Genomic DNA, 18526 nt, shown 5'->3' with positions numbered 1-18526 from the left:
TCTTGCGCTGCCCCTTCCCCACTCCTTGTGCGCTTGCCCTCTCTCAAAATGAAATATTAAAACATTTTTAAAAATTAAAAAAATTAAAACTTAAAAAATTAGAATATTCAAGTTCTGTATATTGAGAATAGAAAACTAAGACAACATAATTCTTTACTTTCATTATTCAGTCATAATAAGATCATAAATTAGATCTTAGGTACTAAGATCTTAGTACTTAGGATCTAAGGTACTTATCTTAGTACCTTAAAAAAAATTTTTTTTAACGTTTGTTTTTGAGAGAGAGAGTGTGAACAGGGGAGGGGCAGAGAGAAAGGGGGAGAGACAGAACCTGAAGCAGGCTCCAGGTTCTGAGCCATCAGCACAGAGCCTGATGCGGGATTCACACTCACGAAACGCGAGATCATGACCTGAGCCAAACTCCGACCCTTAACTGACTGAGCCACTCAGACGGCCCCATCGTGAATACCTTTTTTTTTATTTTTTTTTATTTTTCCAATGTTTATTTATTTTTGGGACAGAGAGAGACACAGCATGAACGGGGGAGGGGCAGAGAGACAGGGAGACACAGAATCGGGAGCCTGATGTGGGGCTCGAACTCACGGACCGCGAGATCGTGACCTGGCTGAAGTCGGATGCTTAACCGACTGCGCCACCCAGGCGCCCGTGAATACCTTTTTAAATAAATAGTGGCAATATGGTAAATGATATAAGGATTTTGTGTGAAAATCGTACCCCCAATCCAAATAGATATAAGTAGGTGATACGAACTCTATTCTGGGATTAAAAAATTATTGAAGAAAATTCCCACCTGCAGAGAAAAAAAAAAGTCTCAACTGACTTTTCTCAATTTTGAAACAAAAATTTACAGCGGCTGGTGTTGTCATTAACATCCGTAATACAAATTAAAATGTCGGTGCTGAAAAAATGAAATATCTCTACTTGTACGAGAGACAGCATTTCACCTTTTTATAGTGTATCTTTTAGGAGCGTATACGTCATAACAAAGAAAAGCCAAGTTATTTTCCCATTTCATGCCCTGAAAAGATCCAGCTCATTTTCTCAAGCATCCGAGAGATCATTAAAAAAACAACTTGGGGCACCTGGGTGGCTCAGCTGGTTGAGTGTCCAACTCTGGATTTCGGCTCAGGTCATGATCTCCCCGTTCATGAGTTCGAGCCCCGCGTCAGGCTCTGTGCTGAACGCTTGCTCGGAGCCTGGATCCTGCTTCGGATGCTGTGTCTCCCTCTCTCTCTGCCCCTCCCCCGCTTGCACTCTGTCCCTCTCCCTCAAAGTAAATGAACTTTATTGAACATGCAGTGCCCGTTCTGTGTCACATAAGGTTTGAGATTTTTGAAAAAAATCATCGACAACATACGACGCATAACTGATCACAGAACCGAACACGGCCGTGATAGGTTTTGGGAAAACTAGCTAACACAGGCACAGAAAGTGACATTTCACTGAAGCTAGGGTTGACCTTGGAAAAAACTACTAAGAGACTCTTCTCCCCCCCGTTTATACCTCGACCTCAGCCTCGTGGATAAATTCTTTCGGTCTCTGAACGGAAAAATGACTCTGCGATAGGGAAGCGGATTGACACCCAGCAAATATTCCAAAGGCCTCAATTTCTGAGAGAGAGAGAGAGAGAGAGAGAGAGAGAGAAATCGCTTGGCTAGCGGGAGGGCTGCAGAGCGGTGTGGACGAACACGGCGACACTCCAGTTCTATCACAGGTTGATCACAGGAAGTGAAGGATTGTTCCACAGAAAAGACTCTAAAAATAGAATCCGCCCCATCAATCGCTTCAGAAAAATCACGCAATCACAAAGGCAATTTAAAAACTTCACTACCACCTCCTAAGACAAGATTTAACGAAGGGAAGGCAGAGATAATTTTTTGCTTTTTTCCAAACAGGCTGAGAAGGATTCTAAAAAAAGAACTGGTATTAATATTGTAATTAGGGGAGAAATACTGGAGACACGCGCTCGAAAATCAGGGGCAAAACAAAGATAGCTGATGTAGCACCGGGAACAGGACTTCAGAACGGGGTGGGGGGGGGGGACACAGAGAGGTCGGGGGGCCGCACAGCAGAAACGAGTCAGCGCACTGGTCTGCAGCTCACGCCAGGACTGCGCAGCAACAAAAGCCAACGGGCCAACCCAGGTCGGTGACGAAGCGTTTGAAGTAACCGAGGAGCTGAGCTGCGTTTCTACCGCCGGAAAGCAGTTCGAAAAAAACGTAAGCGAAAGAACTGCCCATCGCGGCTGCCAAAACCATCAACTCGGCCGCTAAAAACACACCATCACGTGCGTGGGCTTTCCGGGCACAGGGTGTCCGAAACCGGTCCGAGGTGAACGGGGAGATAGGAAAATCCTCTCCTTGGTGGGGAGTTCGGTGTCGCCTCTGAACAGTTCACGGCCAAAGAGCAGGAAGTAACCACACGCGTTCGTGTCGTCGCCAGACGGCACTGCTGGGAAGGGGCTCCATCTCCGGGAGCCCCGTGGGGCCGGGCGGTGAGGGTCCCGCAGCCCGTCCGGCCGACACCCTTGTCCGCGCAGGGATTCCAGAGCCTGGGGTCCCTTCCACGCTCCCTGGCCACCCACCGCCCACTTCCCACATTCAGAGCGTCCAACCACAGTCCGGGCACACGAACGACGACAGGCGACCGGTCTCACACGATATTAAAATGCGCTTGGGGAAAGCAAGACCCGGGACGGCAGGACACGACCACAGGAATGGAAACGTGGGTTGAGTGGAGGCACACGATCAGGCCCAGCAATTCTGAGACCTGCAGGAAGACAGGGACGCCCTAACACACGGCAGGGTACCCCCTGAAAAACCCAAAGACGCTAATAGATCTGACGCACCGAGCACCGTCTGAAACACACACACGGAATCGGTCTTACGTCCGCCTGGGCATACAGCAGGAGCCTAATGAGAAAACAGTCACCTCTGCTCTGTGCCAGGCCCCGAGCTAAGCACCTGAGAGACCTTATTTCATTCGATCCCCGTAAGGGACTCTAAGGTGAATGCTGGAGAAACAGGCCCGCCGGGGGGCAGCGACAGGCGCGGGGTCCTTCGGCCAGGTCTACGTGTCCCTCCCGTGTGTGTCTTGCTCCCCAACCCCCCCGCCTCCCAACGTGCCTTGCTCAGCGTGCGAGGCTCCCCTCCCAGCTGACCGAGCCTCCAGTCACCCCCGGCACGGCCCGGAGTCCGTACCTCCTGCCGGGTCCCTGACTCCGCTCCCTTCTCCTTCCGGCCAGCAGCTGTGGCCATCTGGCTATGGACCCTGCAGGGATCACCCTTCCGAGCCTGTTTCCAGAGCTCTGAAATGGGGGCGGCGACAGGGTGACAGTGGCCACGCACAGGGCAGCAGCGAGGATTAACCTGAGCGTTGAATCCCGGCCATCGCGGGTCCTCAGCCAACTCAGCGCCTCTTCTCCTGACGCAGCGAAGGGACACGGCCCCCCTGCCCCTCCAGCAGCCACCAGCCCAGTGGGGTGTGGACTCGGGGGCTGGGGGACCGGCTGCTTCCGCCCGCGTGCGCTTCAACAGAGAAGGCGCGACGTCCGGCCCCCACCCCGGGCCCCTGCCTTCTGTCCTCCTCCAGGGCACATGCTAACAAGGGGGTGACAGGACTGGGGGCTGAGCCGCTGGAGCCACACGGGAGACCTCTCCCCAGGCCACGCAGGGGTCCCCGCCCCCGGCCTGCTCCCGCCGCTCCTCACGGTCCTGCTGCCTGGACAGGGTTCGGACACCGGACACGGCCTGAAACTTCGATCGGGTGCAGACGCACGAACGCGCCCCTTTCGCTCCCCTTCCTGCCTCCTAACCCGGGGAAGAGGATGAGAAGACGGTTAGGGTCCACACCTGTCCGAGGACCCTGGCGGGCTCGGGGCGGCTGCCGCTCCCTCTCCGCGCCGGCAGGCCCGGGCCGTGCCCGATTCCGGGACAGGGCCTCACGCGCCAACCTGCCGGTGGCCAGGGCCGTTCACCGACCCAGCGCGTTCACTTCACAGTTGAACCCGGCTCCCTGCGGGAGCCCCAAGGAAAGCCCACCCCGGACCCAACCCCTGTCGCCACAAATCCAGGCACCCTGGGGTGAGGACGCCCCGTAAGAACCCTAACCAGCACTCAGACCTTGGAGCCCCAGGGCCGCCGGCGCCTACCCACCTTCTTGGTGTAGCCCATGGCCTTCAGAACAGAGTGATTCAAGGTCTCCAGGGAGGCCAGGACGTCCTCATAATCCCCCATGTGGTCCACAAAGTAATCTGAGGGAGGGGAAAGCAAAGGTCAGGGGTCACGGGAGGAGGAGTCTACCCCAGCCCTCGGGCCTTCCCGTGCATCCCACCTGCGCCTCCGGGACTCCCGGGTCCCGTCCCCCGACCCCAGTCCTGGTCCCTGCAGATCGGGCACCTACCACACAGCTCCTTGGTGTCCACGTGGCTGCAGAGAGAACGAGGGAGACTCAGGTCAGGCCTGTCCCGTCCCAGCCGCCCTCCCCGCCCCCCTGCCCCACCAGCACGCAGGGCCCGGAGCTCGTCAAACACCTGCCGTGCCTCCTCTCTGGACCATCCTACGTGCCGGCACCTGAGCCAAGTTCACAGGTGAGGCGCAGCAGGTAAAGGATGCCCTGCCCCCCACCCGGAAGGACAGAGCGGGGATCCACCTCTGCGTGACCTCTGACCCCACTACCACTCATTTCCTCTCCCCTGCTGCGCCGACCGACAGTGTCCCGAGCGCATAGGACCAAGAATGGGGCTAAGTCGGGGGCTGGGCAAAAAGGGAGGGGAAGGGACAGAAGGTGGAGGGCCCAGGACTCTGACAGGCTGTCAACAAAACTCGCGTGACACGCCGCCCCCCGGCATCCCTGCCTCCTGGGTCCTGGGACAGCCGTCCTCGTGCCCACCCCAGCCCTGGGGTCCCGCAGCCCCATTCCTAAGGCGTGGAGAGGACTGGGCCCCTCCTCGGAGGACGCTAAGCACCGAAATGCCACCCAGGCTGGTGAAGGTGCACGTAGCAGCCTCAGAGCAGAGACGTGACGGCAGGGTGTGCGGGGGGCGGAGGCCAAGGGACCCGAGCGTCTGTGCAGTTCTGGGAGCCTTGCCCTGTCTGGGCGCCAGCTCTCTCACTGAGAGAGGAGGGGCTCCCTGGGGTAGAGAGCTCGGGGAACCCCAGGTGCCCAAGATGCTTTCTGGGAGAAGGCTCCTGGGGCCCCATAAACCTGGGTTCAGAGGCTTTGCCAGCCCTGTCTTGGGAAGCTCCTTGAATTCCCACCACACGTTAAATGTTCTGACGAGTCCCGCAGAGAGGAAGCCTGTTTCGGTTGGGCTTAAACTAGGATCTTACCACTCTTTCTGATCCACGTGAACTGTTTTGGGCAGAAAGCCTACTTAGCATCCCAAGGAGCAAATGTTTATAGGTCACACCCCAGGGAATGCTGGAGAGACTCATCCTAGAAGTCTTTAGAGTTCTGACCTTCTAGAAGGTCATGGCTAAACTCTCTGACCGATGCCTCCACTCGCCCTGGCCCTTTCAAAGCTCCCTGGGGATCACAGAGGCCTCCATCCGTCTCCAGAAACAAAGCCCTTCACTGGGTCTACAGCAGAAAGCTGTTTCTTTGATGCGGCCTTCCTTGGACAAGGACTCCTGGCCACCTGGTCCCCAGCCTGTGCCTCCCAGGACACTCAGCCCCGGGTTCCGGTCCAGGTGGCTACTGTGCTGGGTCCCTTGCAAACAGGCTCGGTAGCAGCTCCTTGTCCACACTAGGCCCGTCTGTCTCAGGGGACCCCAACTCATCAAATCTGCTTCACGCAGCAACCCCCGGCCCCCGGAACTCGGGTCCCCATCGCCTGAGCGGGGCCCGAGGAAGGTGACCGGGTGGGGGGCGGAGAAGGGGGCTGGGGCTCATCCTGCCTGGGGAATCCCAGGCAACGAGGGAGGCTGTCAGGTCGGGCAAGCGTGAGTGGAGCATACACTTGGCACTTGACTTCGGGGTGGGTGAGGCCAGAGTTTCCGGTTAGTTCTGAGACGCAAGCTCGGGGGGTTATGACGGGTTGCCTCGGACACCGAGCTAGAAGCCGGGTTGAAGGGAGAGCCAGGATGCATATCTGGTCGGTCCGGTCGAAGACAGGACCGGTGAGGACTAAGGTGATAGAGTTGACCCTGGCGCCGGGGTCACTCACACCAGGGCTTGAGTTCGCAGAAGGGTGACGTCACTGCCACCCTTCCCTTTTCGTTACCCTGCGTCCGTGCTGCAAGACGTAGGGTCTCTTCTTCCGTAGCCACGTGTGCTCAGAAGACAACTCTACCGGCACAACAGCGTCCTGCCCACGCCCCCAGGTCACCCCAGCCGGCGGTGGGGGGGGGGGTGGCCAGACAGATCCGAGGTTTGGATCAGCCAGCGTGGGGGTGTTTCAGGGGTCCTGCTCCTCCAGGGGGGTGGGAAACGGAGACCGCTCACTAGCTGCCGAGGAAGAAGCTCCCCCCGCCGGCCCCACACCCGCCGGACGCCCCTGCCCCGCCAAGCGGGACCTCGCTCACTTAGTGTTGTCAGAGTCGATGGTGTGGAAGAGAGCCTCCAGATCCTTGTCATCGAGGACGCCATCTGCGAAGAAAAGCTGGAACTCCTCCAGGGACAGCTTCCCATCGTCTGCGAGGGAGGGAAGGAGGAGAGAGGGCAGCCGGTGTCTAAGAGATAAGACATCCCAGGTCCCGACAGTCCCCCGGCCACCGCACCCCAGCCAGATCCTCTGTGCCTGCCCCGGGACTGCCCGAAGTGACCAGCACCCTCCAGCGCACAGAAAATCCCCGCCTTCTCCAGCTAATTCCCAAGCCGACACATCAACACCCTCTTGCAGCTGATCCCCGAACCCACAGCGACTACAAGCAGTAGCCAGTTGGCTCAGGCTCACGACGGCCACGGTCAACACACACACAGGCCCTGCTCCCTGCCGGCTCATCTCTCCCCTGATTCGCCCGAGCACCTGCGGTGGGTACCGTTGAAGGCAGCACCACGGCAAAGCCGGGCCGTCTGAGGACCCTTCTCTCTTGCTTCCAAATGCCCAGACGACCCCCCACCCATATCTGCATCATCTCCAGCCCCAGCACCCAGGTCCTGGCTCAAGGGAGGGGACACCCTCTTTCCTCTCTGCCCCGTCCGCAGGGCAGACCCCGGGCCCACACCTTCACAGCTGCCAGCAGGGAGGGACTTGCCACCCTGCCACCACGAAGACACCAAACCGCAAGGCAAGGAGGGGGCGGGCCTGGCAGGGGGCCAGCCTCTGTGGTCCTGAGATGGGAGGGGCCCCACGGGTCCCCGAGGGGCTCCAAGCAGCCAGCGACTCTGGGAGAGGCTGACGGAGCTCCCACCCTCAGCAACTTGCACTTGGGCACACCTGCTGCGAGCTGACCTCTGCCCCCTGCAGCCACGACCCCTTCCTCAGGGAGCTCACGCTCCTTAAAGGAGCCGCGTCTGCGGCGGGCAGTTGGAAGTGAGGGAGAGGGCAGCCCCCAGCCCCTCCACGCAGACCTCCTTCCATTACTTCCAGCCAGGCTGCAATCAAAGCCCCTGCAAGCCCTCGAGGGTACGTCTGCGTGGGTTAGAAAGGGATGGCCCTCCTTGGATGGGAGGGAGAGGCAGGTGTGGCCCCGTATCAGGACTGGGCCGGGCGCGGAAGGCAGGCTGGATCTGAGGTCCTCCCTTCCATCCGGAAGGGGCCCGACCATGCACGGCAGGCCCAGCTGGGCCCAGAGCAGAAGGATTCTCTTGTATCGTATTTTTTAAGAGTTTTTTTTTTTTTAAGTTATCTATTTGAGACAGAGAGAGAGGGGGCTGAGCAGGGGAGGGGCAGGGAGAAAGGGAGAGAGAGAAGCCCACCCAGGGTCCGCATTGCACGCTGAGCCTGACACGGGGCTTGACCTCATGACTGAGAAACCATGACTTGAGCCGAAATCAAGAGACGCTTAAACGACAGAGCCACCCAGGTGCCCCTTTTTTAAAGATTTTACCTTTAAAAAAAAAAAGTTTGAGAGAGAGAGAGAGAGACACAGAGTGTGAGCGGGGGAGGGGCAGAGAGCGAGGGAGACGGAATCCGAAGCAGGCTCCAGGCTCCCAGCTATGAGCGCAGTCTGACCTGGGGCTTGAACTCACGAACCACAAGATCACGGGGAGCCGAGGGCGAGTCTGCGCCCTGTGGACGCGTGCTGACCGACCGGTCGTGGTGGCCAGGGGCACAGAGTCGGGGTGGGGGTGTGGGGGAGGATCTCCCTGCCCCCGTCTCCTCCTGCCTGTCCTGCCCGGGCACCCGCATCCGGGGTGCCCTGTGGAGGGCAGGCAAGAGACGCCCGCCGGGCCTCCCGAGCACGGCCTTCCTGGCTGACATTTCCCTTCAATGTCCTGCCACAGCCCGGATGAACCCAGAGCGGCTAATGAGGGGAGAAACACCTGCCCGGGCTTCTGTGCGATCAGAGGCACAGCCCCGGCCCCCCCACTCTCAGCAAGGACCCCCGAGGGGGCGGCCGTGTGCGGGCGTCTTGGCTAATGAGCACTAGCTCAGCCTCTGTCACGGGGACCGTTCAAACGGCCGCAGGCTGCTAGCGTCCACGTCCCTGGGGACAGACGCACCCTGGCGCCCGGCCGTCTGCTGGACGCCCCGCGCCGCCCTTCCGAGGCCCCAGGCCCCTGACCCTCGGCCTCCCCTCGGGAGCCTCGACGGGTCTCTATATCAGCGCAGAAGCCTCTGTCCCGGGAGCCGTCCGCACGGGCCGGCCCAGAGCGCTCGGCCCTGGGATCCCAGGGACTTAGGGGAGGGGACCATACCCCGCCTGGCACCCCCCCTCCCCAACCTGGCATCTTCCGCAGCGGACGCCGGGGTCAGGGACTGAGTGAAGCCACTGTGTGTGTAGTTCCAGCCGCACTCACTCCCGGCCAGATGTGTTCTCAAGCCAGGCTGGACGGGGTCAGAACTGCCCAGGCTGCTCCCCAGCCGGGGGTCTACGGCCCCGCCCCTGCTCGGTCTGGGCCTCGCTTTTGCCGTCTGTAAACTGGGGGCGGGTGCTTCTTACCCCAGCAGGAGCACAGTGAGGCCCCAGTGACGTGCCTAATGGGTGCCCCATGGCCCCCGGCAGCTCCCCGGATGGAAGGCACAGGTGGGAACCCCACACCTGTGGGCAAACCACGGCATCCGCGGCCACGGGCGGTGCTGGGCTCAGGGTCTCCCACGGCAGGTGTCCCCGGGTCCCGTGCGGGCTCCACCAAGGCCCTCTGAGAGGGGACTGGTGTCATCACGCCCACTTACAGATGGGGAAACCGAGGCCCCAGCTGACTGGCCTGAGCTCACAGAGCTGCCAAGTGGCCGAGCCGGGACTCGAACCCAGGAGTCCCTGTGACACAGAAGGGACTCTTCCCCGGAAGCGTCCCTGGAACCGACATCACACTCCCGCATTAACCCTGGGGACAACCCCCCCAGGGCCACTCGGCGGTGGCCAGGAAGACCCGAAGCCCCAGGAGGAGAACGGGCTCGGCCCCTCTGGGGCCCATGGAGCGAAGTCAGGGGACCCCAGAGCAGTCCCTGGGGTGGAAACTCGGCCTCTGACAAGGCAACAAGTGACGAGGAGGAAACCCCACCTGTGTCTGAGGGCGGCCGGTGAGCCACCAGCCCACGTGTGCCACACACATACACCCACACACACAGGGCCACGCGCACTCAGTGTGTCGAGCGGCAGTTACGGAGACACGGCCGTCCGGACCCACGGACACCTGCCGGGAGACGCACAGCCAGACCCACAGCGCTGCGCCCCAGGGTCGTGCACCCGCGCCCCCCGCGCCGGCAGACCCGTTACCCGTAAGCCCGCAAACGTCTGCTGGGGACCTACTGCGTGCGAGCATCGGGCCCACGCCAGGGACAAGCCCCGAGTCCTGCCTGTCAAGGGCTCACGACGTGCCACGGGGTCCTGGCCACTGCACTCTGAGGTCGCCAGAGAGACGCCCGTGTCAGGGATCAAGCCCCTTGACCTGCTCTGTAGCCTCTGAGGCTGCTTGAGAAGAGCTGCCACGACCCCTTCTTGGGTCACTGAAGCCCCCCCCCCCCGGCCCCCTCCCTCCGCCCTGCGCCACGTGGAGCTGCTGTGGAGAGTCCTGTGTCCCAGTCGGCCTGGGAGGCGCCGCTGTCATGCCCGAGGAGGCGGACAAGGGATGGAGACCCCTGGCTGTGCACCCCAGCCCCCGAGGCCTCACGTCGCACCCCCAACACCATGGGGGGGGCGGGTCAGCAGTAACCGCCAGGGCCAGGGAGGGAGGGGTTCGGGGGACCCGGGTGAGAGCTGCCGCCTTCAACTCCAGCCCGTGCAGGAGGCGCTGGGGCCTGAGGGCCCTGGGGACAGGCACCGGGGCCCCTGTCCCCCACCCTGCCCCCGGCAGGGGCCCTGATACTTGATCAATTTTCCCAGCGAACAAAACAAACCGTGAGTGAGCCCTGCTTGATTCTCTCGTGGACTCTGTCGCCACATCTCCTGGCTCCACAGCCAAGGCAGTAGGCGAGTTGAGCGTTCTCACCCCACTTTAGAGATGGGCAAGACCGACGCCTGCGGAGAGACCGTGCCTTGGTGACAGTCCGGGGAGAGGCGCCCGGGGCCCAGCGATGAGGACAGCGGTATTTACAGGAAGTGGTACTGACTCGTGCTGCAGCTGTGAGGCTCGGACGGGCCTTGCGAGGCTGGGAGGCGGGGGCCTCTCCGAGAAGTCAGGAGAAGTCTGACTTCTCTCTGCTGGCCACGACGGGCCACTCACGTGGCTGGGGAGGGGGCGTGGCGTGGGGAAAAGTTCGGGGGTCTGCAGCACAACCTTGACTGCCTTCGTGCAGCTGGGCGGCCCCGGGCAAGTCACTTAACCTCCCTGGGCCACTCCGGAATCGTCAGGACAGGAGCGGCAGCCGTGAGTGTGTGAGGTCGCGGTGAGGAAAGAGGCACCAGGGCCGAGAGTGAGGCTGGGGGCTGCTGTGAAGGGTGGTCCCTGGGCACCCCCCACCCCGGGCCGCTCTGGCCCGGCCCAGCTGCGTGAGCGCGATGATGGTTCACCAGCACGTCCCGCACGACAGACGTCTTAGCATCCGAGACGGCCACACGCCGAACCCCCGCGGCATCCCTACCGCGCGGGAACTACGGGAATGCCCCCAGACGCAGATAGGGAAACTGAGGCACAAGGCAGCACCGGCCTGTGGTGTTCTGACCTCCAAGGCCTGTACTTGTCACCGGCAGGTTCAAGGCCGTCCACGCCCCCACCCCTCGGCCCTCCCCCCGAGGCGCCGGGACGGGAAGAGCCGGGGCCTCCTTCAGGGGACAGCCCGGGAGGGGAACTCACCGTTTTTGTCCGCACGTCGGAAAATCTGCAGGGGAGAGAGGTGGCGTCAGTGAGGGGCCCAGAGGGGCGGGCGCCCTCCAGCGGCCTCTGACTCATCTCGAGATCCCCCTCCTCCCGGGAGGAGACCCCGGCTGGGATCCAGGGCGGGAGGGATGTTTCAGGCGGAGTCCTCCCTGCCGCCGGGGAGGAAGCTGCGCCCACTCGCCTTCTGTGCCGCCAGCCCACCCACGACCGCACTGACAGACACGCGCACGCACACGTGGATACACGCACGCTCACACCCAGCCGCGGGCCCGCGGGTGTGCCTCCGGAGCCACTGGTCCACGCGGCTTTCCCACCGTGCCACGCTCGGTCACACGCTCAGAAGCCGTGTCCCGTGGACGCGGCCACACGCCTCGCACCATTGCACCCCTCGGGGAGCCCCGGTTTCCTCCAGCGGGGTGGCTTAAGTCTGAACAGAGGCGTCTGCTAAGGGGACCTGGGGGGGGAGCTGGAGACTGGACCCCCCAGGGGCAGGACTGGATTATTTCTTGGGGGGTGGGGAGTGGGCGGAAGCAGGCCACCAAGAGCTCAGAAAACCAGATGCACTGCAGGTGCAAGTCTCTGGCTGCCGTGGGAGGGGATGGGGGGGACAGCCCAACCCCCGCCCCCCAAACATGAGCTGAGACCCCATAACCCCCACCCCCACCCCGTGGTATTTTTGGGAGCGGGTGAGCCACACTGATAAGAAGGGGGAGGGGGAGGCCCCACCCCCTCTGGCCATGGTACCTTGGGCCCAAGCCCTCAGGCCAAGGACAGATGTCCCCCCCCATCCCTCCTAGCACCACACATGGTGACAGACTGAGGCAGCAGTTCAGGAAGGGCTTCTCAAACATCACCCCCTTCCCTTAGCTGAAACCCTAGTCCGGGGTACTGAGCAGGAGCAAATGTGGCTGGGGCAGAAGGGGGACAATTATCAGAGCACCGGGGCCCTCCCCCGAAGCCCCATCGTGGGCACTCCACACCCGTGCCCCTGACTGCAAAGTTCCCCGAGGCCAGGGTCCCACCCTCAGGTGCCCCCCTCCCCATGCCTCAGGCAAGTGAATGGTGCAGACCACGTGATGTGGCTCCGGGAGTCCGCTCATCACCCCATTTCCTAGATGAAGAAATGGGGTCTCGGGGACCCGCACACGCCAGCTTGAAGAGGGCACCAGAGCTCACTAAGCCGTACTGTTAGAAGCAGGAGGGGTGTGGACAGGGCTTCCCTACAAGGGCAGGCCCAGAGCTTTCGCCTCCAGAGCTAGGCTGGGGGTCCTGAGGGAGAGGATCCATCTGTGCATGTGTGCGTGCGTCTGTGTGTGTGTGTGTGTGTGTGTGTGTGTGTGTGTGTGTCTGGGGGCGAGGCAGCCACAAGCACCCACGGCACAGCTCGCCCTTCCCCGCCCAGCCCTCTCTGCCTGGAGCCAACTGTGGGTTCCAGGAGACAGGAGGTTCGGGAGGGGAGAGGAAATCTACGCTCCCAGCCAACCATCAAGCACACAGACACAACTCTCCCAGAAACCCAGCCCGCACAGGACCCTCCTCGGGACACGCACATCCTAGGCTCCGCTGTTACCGGGTGGGGGTGGTGCCCAGGACAGAGCCCCCCTCCGCCTCCCCCGGGGAGCCTCCCCCCACCAGCAGTGAAACCTCCCTCCCACTCCTCGGGAGTGGGTGGCAGGAGGAGGTGGGCTTCCCAGAGGTGGGTGGCTTGGGTCCCAGGGGGAAGGGGGGCTTGAGTAGAGGGTATGGAGGATGGAGGGGGCTCCGAGTGGAGGGGGGGGCGTGGGGGCCGGGATCCCAGAGGTGTCCAGGCTCAGAGCAGATGGGGGTAGTCCTAGCTGTACTGAAAGCAGAGGGGAAGACAGGGGTGGGGAGGGGGCTTCACTTTCAAAGAGGTGGTGGCTGGGGTGGAAAGGGGCTTTGGGGATGAGAAGACAAGGTCTCAGGGTCTACCGCCAGAACGAGAAAAGGGAAACCGGGAAACCAGAGTTAGGGGTTGGAAGAGTGGGGGGGGGGGTGGTGGTCTCAGAAAAGTAGCGATTCAGGCGATGATCCAGGATGGAAAGGAGGAGGGGGCCCCCGAGGCGGCAGGTGCTGGCATCCGACAGCGGATGGGGGTAAAGGCGGAGGTGCAGGGCTGGGGAAAGGGTAAGGGCTCGGCCAGCATAAAAGTAGGGGGGCGGTGGCCGGCAAAGGGCTCCGGGGCTCGGAGAAGGTGGGGATCCCCCGAAGAGGAGGGAGGGAGCGGGTGGAAGGGGATCGTCCTGGTCCAGCGACAAGACTAGACCGGGATGGAGACCCGCCGGGACTGGCAGGGGCTGGGGTCGCGCTCTGGGACGCAGAGGGGCCGGGTGCGGGTCCTGCTCCCGGCCGCCGAGGGGAAAGCGCCCCGGGGAGGGGGGTCCCCCGCCGGGGGAAGAGGGGGCCTCGCGGGTCCCGGCGGGGACGGGGGAAGGCGGCGTCGGGAGCGCCCCTGGTGGGAGGAGGGGGCTCGGGGTCCCGGCCGGCGCGTACTCACGTCCAGGATGACGGCGGTGCCCCCGCGCGGCGAGCCGGGCCCCGGGCCGGGGCCGGGGTCCGCGGCGGGGGCGTCGGGGGCGTCGGGGGCCAGCGGCGCCCGGGGCTCGCCCATCCTGGCGCCCACCCAGCGCAGCAGCCCGCCCAGCGCCCGGCCCTGCGGCGGCGGCTCCCGGAGCAGCCTGTGCGCGCCGGCCCTGCACAGGCGCGCCGCCCGCTCGCACATCGCGCCGCGCCCGCCGCCGCCGCCCGGAAGCCCGCCGACCCCCGCCCGGCCCGCGGCCCGCCCCCGCGCGACCCCTCCCCGCCGCCGCCGCCCGCGCCGCCCGCGCCGCCCCGCCCTCCCTCCCGCGGCCCCGCGGCCGCGGCCACCGCGGGGACGGGCCGACACCGGGGGACTGGGCGGGGGGGGTGGGGGGGCGCTCCGCCCGGACCCCGAGCCACGTGCCTCGTGTCCACCGCCCCACCCCCTCTGCCCCCCACCCCCACCCCGGGAGCCGGGCGCGGCGGCAGAGGGCCACCCGCGGGGGCGCGGTGCTGGGCGCCGGACCCCAGCCCCGGCCACGGAAGGGGCCGCCCGGTCGGCGCCGGGTTGGGGGAGGGGGGGCGTCTAGCTGCGCGGCAGGGGGCTTCCCTGGGGGCTGTGCCCCGAAAGTCTCCCGCTGCCCCCCCTCCCGCAGGTTCCCCCCACCCTACCCGCGGCGCCTCCGCAAGGGCCGAAGCGCGGGTGTCCGGCGAGTCCGGAGCGCCCTCTGCTGGCTGAAGCTCCCGAGATCAGTGCCCAGGCGCTGGGCCTCCCCCAGCACTCCCGCGAGGGCCTGCATGCCTCCTCAACCGTCCCCCACCTCGTCGCACAGCGCCCAGACCAGTCTTTGCACCAGAACAGTCTCTTCCTCTCACACCCCTATCCATCCATCCATCCATCCATCCATCCATCCATCCATCCATCCATCTGTTCATCCATCCATCTGGCTGGCCATCCATCCATCCATCCATCATCCATCCATTCATCCATCCATCCATCTATCCAGCCATCCCTTCATCCTCAACGGGCCCGAAGGATGAGTTAAGGAGCATCCACTAGGTCCTAGGCCCGTTGGAGGCACTGGGTTCCACTAGTGAGCAGAACAGACCGGGCTGGGGGGGGGGGGTGGTGTCCTTGGCCTCCTGCAACCTACACCCTGGTGGGCAGAGTCAGATACGGGAGCGATTCCACAGATAAGCCAACCCCGAAAGCTGAACTGCCATGAAGAGGTAGAACCTTGGGCTGTGAACGGGGGACTGTCCTGGTGGCTACGGAGGGGCTCTTGGCAGTGGAAGCTTCCTGGAGGAAGTGATGTGCTTAGGCTGAGAGAGTGGAAGGAAGAGGAGTCAGAGAGGAGGGAAAGTGTCCTGGGCGAGAGACCGGCCCCTGCAAAGGCCCTGTGGCAGGTGCGAGCATGGGAGCATGAGGGACTGAAAAGCGTGTGGCCGGGAGGGAGCGTGGGAGAAGGGCCGGGACTAGACTGGAGGGGTGGGCAGGGGCCTCCCCCGCATACCATTTCCCCGCACACAGCCTCCCCCCGCTTCCCGCCCACAGCGGTACCCCCATGTGCGGGACCATCCCTTGTCACACAACTCCCCCGCCCAAGGATCTCCCACATGGCCCTGTGCCCCCCCCCCCAGACACCCAGCCCCCTCCCCACGAAACAATCCTCAGACACACGGGTGGAGGCAGGCACTGGGTTTAATTGGGACCTGATTCTGGAAGGAGCAAGGCCTGCAGTCCTCTTGGCTCTGTGCTCAGCCGGCCCTGGTGACCCCAGCTGGGCTTTCACCCCAGATCACAGCCTACGCCGGCCCGCGGCTTCTGTTCCCGGCCCGGGCACTGGTCTGCGCGCAGACTGCCTGGGCCCCCCACTCATCTTCATCGGGGAGGCCTGCTGCATGGGCTCGCGGCCCCTCTTTCTCCCGCCAGGGGAGGCCCCCTCCGCTCACTGGGGCGTCTAGCTGGGCTGTGTAACCTCCCTTCCTCTTTAGGGCCTGGGGACGAGGATGCCAGGCCGGGTGTTAGGGTGGCTTCCTGGCCTCCTTCCTCAGCAGGGAGCTGGCCGCTGCCAGGGCCCCGCCCTGCACGAACCGCACGAAATTGTCCCCAGCCAGCGGCCCCACGGCGTACAGGCCCTCCTGGCGGGTGCTCTGGTAGGTGAAGGGGTCCACGTCGATGGGGTTCCTCTTGGCGCTCAGCGGCTGGTCGGGGTCCATGGCCAAGTCAGCGCCCGCCCCGGGGAGGAAGGAGAGGTCGGGGTGGGAGCCGATGAGGACCAGCACCAGGGCGACCCCGAAGACTTTCTGGAGGCCGTTGCGGTCCCGGAACACGGCCTGGCGGTCGGCCTTAAAGAGCAGCAGCCAGTGTTCGGGGAGGCTGAGGTAGCCCTCGTAGGGGCTGGGCGACAGGATGGACTGCTCCCGCATCATCTGGTGCACCTTGTGGTACTCGGGGTACAGCATCTTGGGCAGCTGGTTGAAGACCAGGCCGGGGTCGTCCACGGGCCGGCGGAAGGTGTGGATCACGGGGATGTTGCAGTGACGCGCGTAGAGGACCGCGTCGGCCGCCGACAGCCCCGCGCCCACGATGAGGACGGGGTCGGAGGCTGGGGTTACCGCGCCCGCCCTCACGGCCGCCTCCAGGGCCGCCAGCTCATAGTGGACGAAGGGCAGGGCCTCCCCGGGGATGCCCAGCCGCGCCGGGCTGTCCGACGTGCCCGTGGCCAGGACCACGTTGCGGGCGCACAGGGAGAAGGGCCGTCGGCTCTGGTCCTCGGTGGTCACGAAGCCGCTCACCTGGAAGAGGGGGCTGGGCTCCCGGCCCCCGGAGCCGCCGGACTCAGGCGTCCCCCACTCCACGGCCGTGACCACGGCGCCGGACACAAAGTTGCGACTCAGGTCCTTCTTGGTCACATAGTCCCTGTAGTAGTGAGCGATGTCCCCAGCCGTGGCGCGGCTGTTGCGAAGGCCTCTGAAGGGAAGGATTGGGGAAGCGGGGGTGTCAGAGGGCAGACTGGGGTGTGGGGGCCACAAAGGGGCCATCGAGGGGTGACCAGGCCGGCGGTGGGCCGTGGTGAGGGCCGGGGTGAGAGTGTGGCCACCAGAGTCAGGTGGCCTGGGTTCAAATCCCAGCTCTGCTGCCAGTGAGCTCTGTGCCTGAAGTCCTCCGTGCCTCAGCTACACAGCGGGGAGGACGGTGGTGATGGTTCTATTTCATGTGGTTGCAGAGAGGGTTAGAGGGTCATGTGACCAGAAGCTTTAGGAAACAACCTGACAGGTAGTAAGTGACAGGTTAAGCCTCAGCCACTGTTATTACTCCCAAGGACTAAATAACGACCCACGTAAATATGGTGGGATTCCGGGGCGCCTGGGGGGGCTCAGTCGGTTGAACGTCCGACTTCAGATGGGGTCACGATCTCGCGGTTTGTGGGTTCGAGCCCCACGTCGGGCTCGGTGCTGACAGCTCAGAGCCTGGAGCCTGCTTTGGAGTCTGGGTCTCGGTGTCTCTCTGCCCCTCCCCCACTCATGTTCTGCCTCTCTCTCTCTCTCTCTCTCTCTCTCTCTCTCTCTCTCAAAAATAAATAAAGATTTAAAATGTTTAAAAAAAAATACGGGAGGATTCCATGTCTATAAAGTTCAGAAACAGGGAAAACTGATCCACGGGGCAGGAGGGGAAGGAGAGGTCCCCCCCAGGCAGGAGGAAGGGGTCTGTGATGGGGACTGTCACCATACTGGGGACCAGGATGAGGAGGCCTTCGGGGGCACACGCAGCCACAGGAGAGACTGTTTTATTGCAGCATTGTTTCTCTTGTCGGGTCGCTGTTATCACCGCCCCTCCCAGGGCAATGACCGCAGGGCCGGGATCCAGGGTGGCCGAGGTACAGGCTTGCCATGATCTCAGCTCCTCCCTCCAGCGACCCGTGCGACCTCAGGGGAGTCAGCTTCCCCCAGTGTGGGCGTGTCGTGAAGGAGGAGCTCACTTCAGGAGAATCCTCTGTGACTCCCCCAACGGGACCGAGTGTGGCGCGAGCTCACACTGTGTCCCCTGAGGCTGTGCCGCGCGGCCCAGCTCGCTAGCCTGCTTCTGAAACTGGAGCCCTGGGGTCTGTTTCTGTGAACTTGTCACTTGCCCTTCTCGGAGTCAAAATGGTTTCAAAGAATGGGCCTAAGGTGTTACCTCCAGGGTTCCTTCTAAGAAGGGCACGTGGGACAGAAGGAGAGGCCCGGGACCGGGCAGGGCTTAGGAACCGTGGCGGCAGCAGCCCAGGGGGAGGGAGGGCACCTGCTGTGGGTGTGGGCCTCCCTGCCCCCCCCCCCGCCTCAGCTCAGGGCCCCCCCTGTGAGTAGGAATAGTCACAGGAGTAGGCGGAGAAGTGCTGAATCGGGAATATTACGCGGCCATGTAAAAGGCTGGTTATGAACACTGTCCTCATGGGGTGAAATCCTGAGGCCAGAGTGTTGAATTTAAAAGTAGAATATAAAAGGAGGGGCGCCTGGGAGGCTCAGCTGGTTAAGCGTCCGACTCTCGATCCCAGCTCAGGTCACGATCTCACGGTTTGTGAGCGCGAGCCTCGAGCCAGGCTCTGTGCTGACCGTGCCG

The 18526-nt window shown here is 63.0% G+C and overlaps 2 protein-coding genes across 7 annotated transcripts in view; both read right to left on the bottom strand.

Moving 5' to 3' along the window:
* The window catches only part of NECAB2 (N-terminal EF-hand calcium binding protein 2), a 29396-nt gene extending 15271 nt beyond the window's left edge, over positions 1 to 14125 (bottom strand). For both annotated transcript variants that reach the window (XM_023245244.2, XM_023245243.2), the window contains exons 1-5: positions 13901 to 14125; positions 11362 to 11386; positions 6546 to 6654; positions 4423 to 4448; positions 4176 to 4273 (exon numbers count right to left, since the gene is read on the bottom strand). In XM_023245244.2, coding sequence (XP_023101012.2) covers positions 4176 to 4273; positions 4423 to 4448; positions 6546 to 6654; positions 11362 to 11386; positions 13901 to 14125 — 483 coding nt within the window. The remainder of the gene's footprint in view (positions 1 to 4175; positions 4274 to 4422; positions 4449 to 6545; positions 6655 to 11361; positions 11387 to 13900) is intronic.
* Positions 14126 to 15607: 1482 nt separating this feature from the next.
* OSGIN1 (oxidative stress induced growth inhibitor 1) overlaps positions 15608 to 18526 on the bottom strand; it is a 46834-nt gene continuing 43915 nt past the window's right edge. For all 5 annotated transcript variants that reach the window (XM_019820134.2, XM_006941770.4, XM_023245726.2 and 2 more), the window contains one exon: positions 15608 to 16897. In XM_019820134.2, the coding sequence (XP_019675693.2) occupies positions 15949 to 16897 (949 nt within the window). In that variant the 3' untranslated portion in view covers positions 15608 to 15948. The remainder of the gene's footprint in view (positions 16898 to 18526) is intronic.

This window comes from Felis catus, chromosome E2 (genome assembly GCF_018350175.1).
Source record: "Felis catus isolate Fca126 chromosome E2, F.catus_Fca126_mat1.0, whole genome shotgun sequence".
NCBI classification, from domain to species: Eukaryota; Metazoa; Chordata; class Mammalia; order Carnivora; family Felidae; genus Felis; species Felis catus.
Note: the sequence above shows the minus strand (reverse complement) of the source record. Positions and strands in the feature narration are given on the sequence as shown.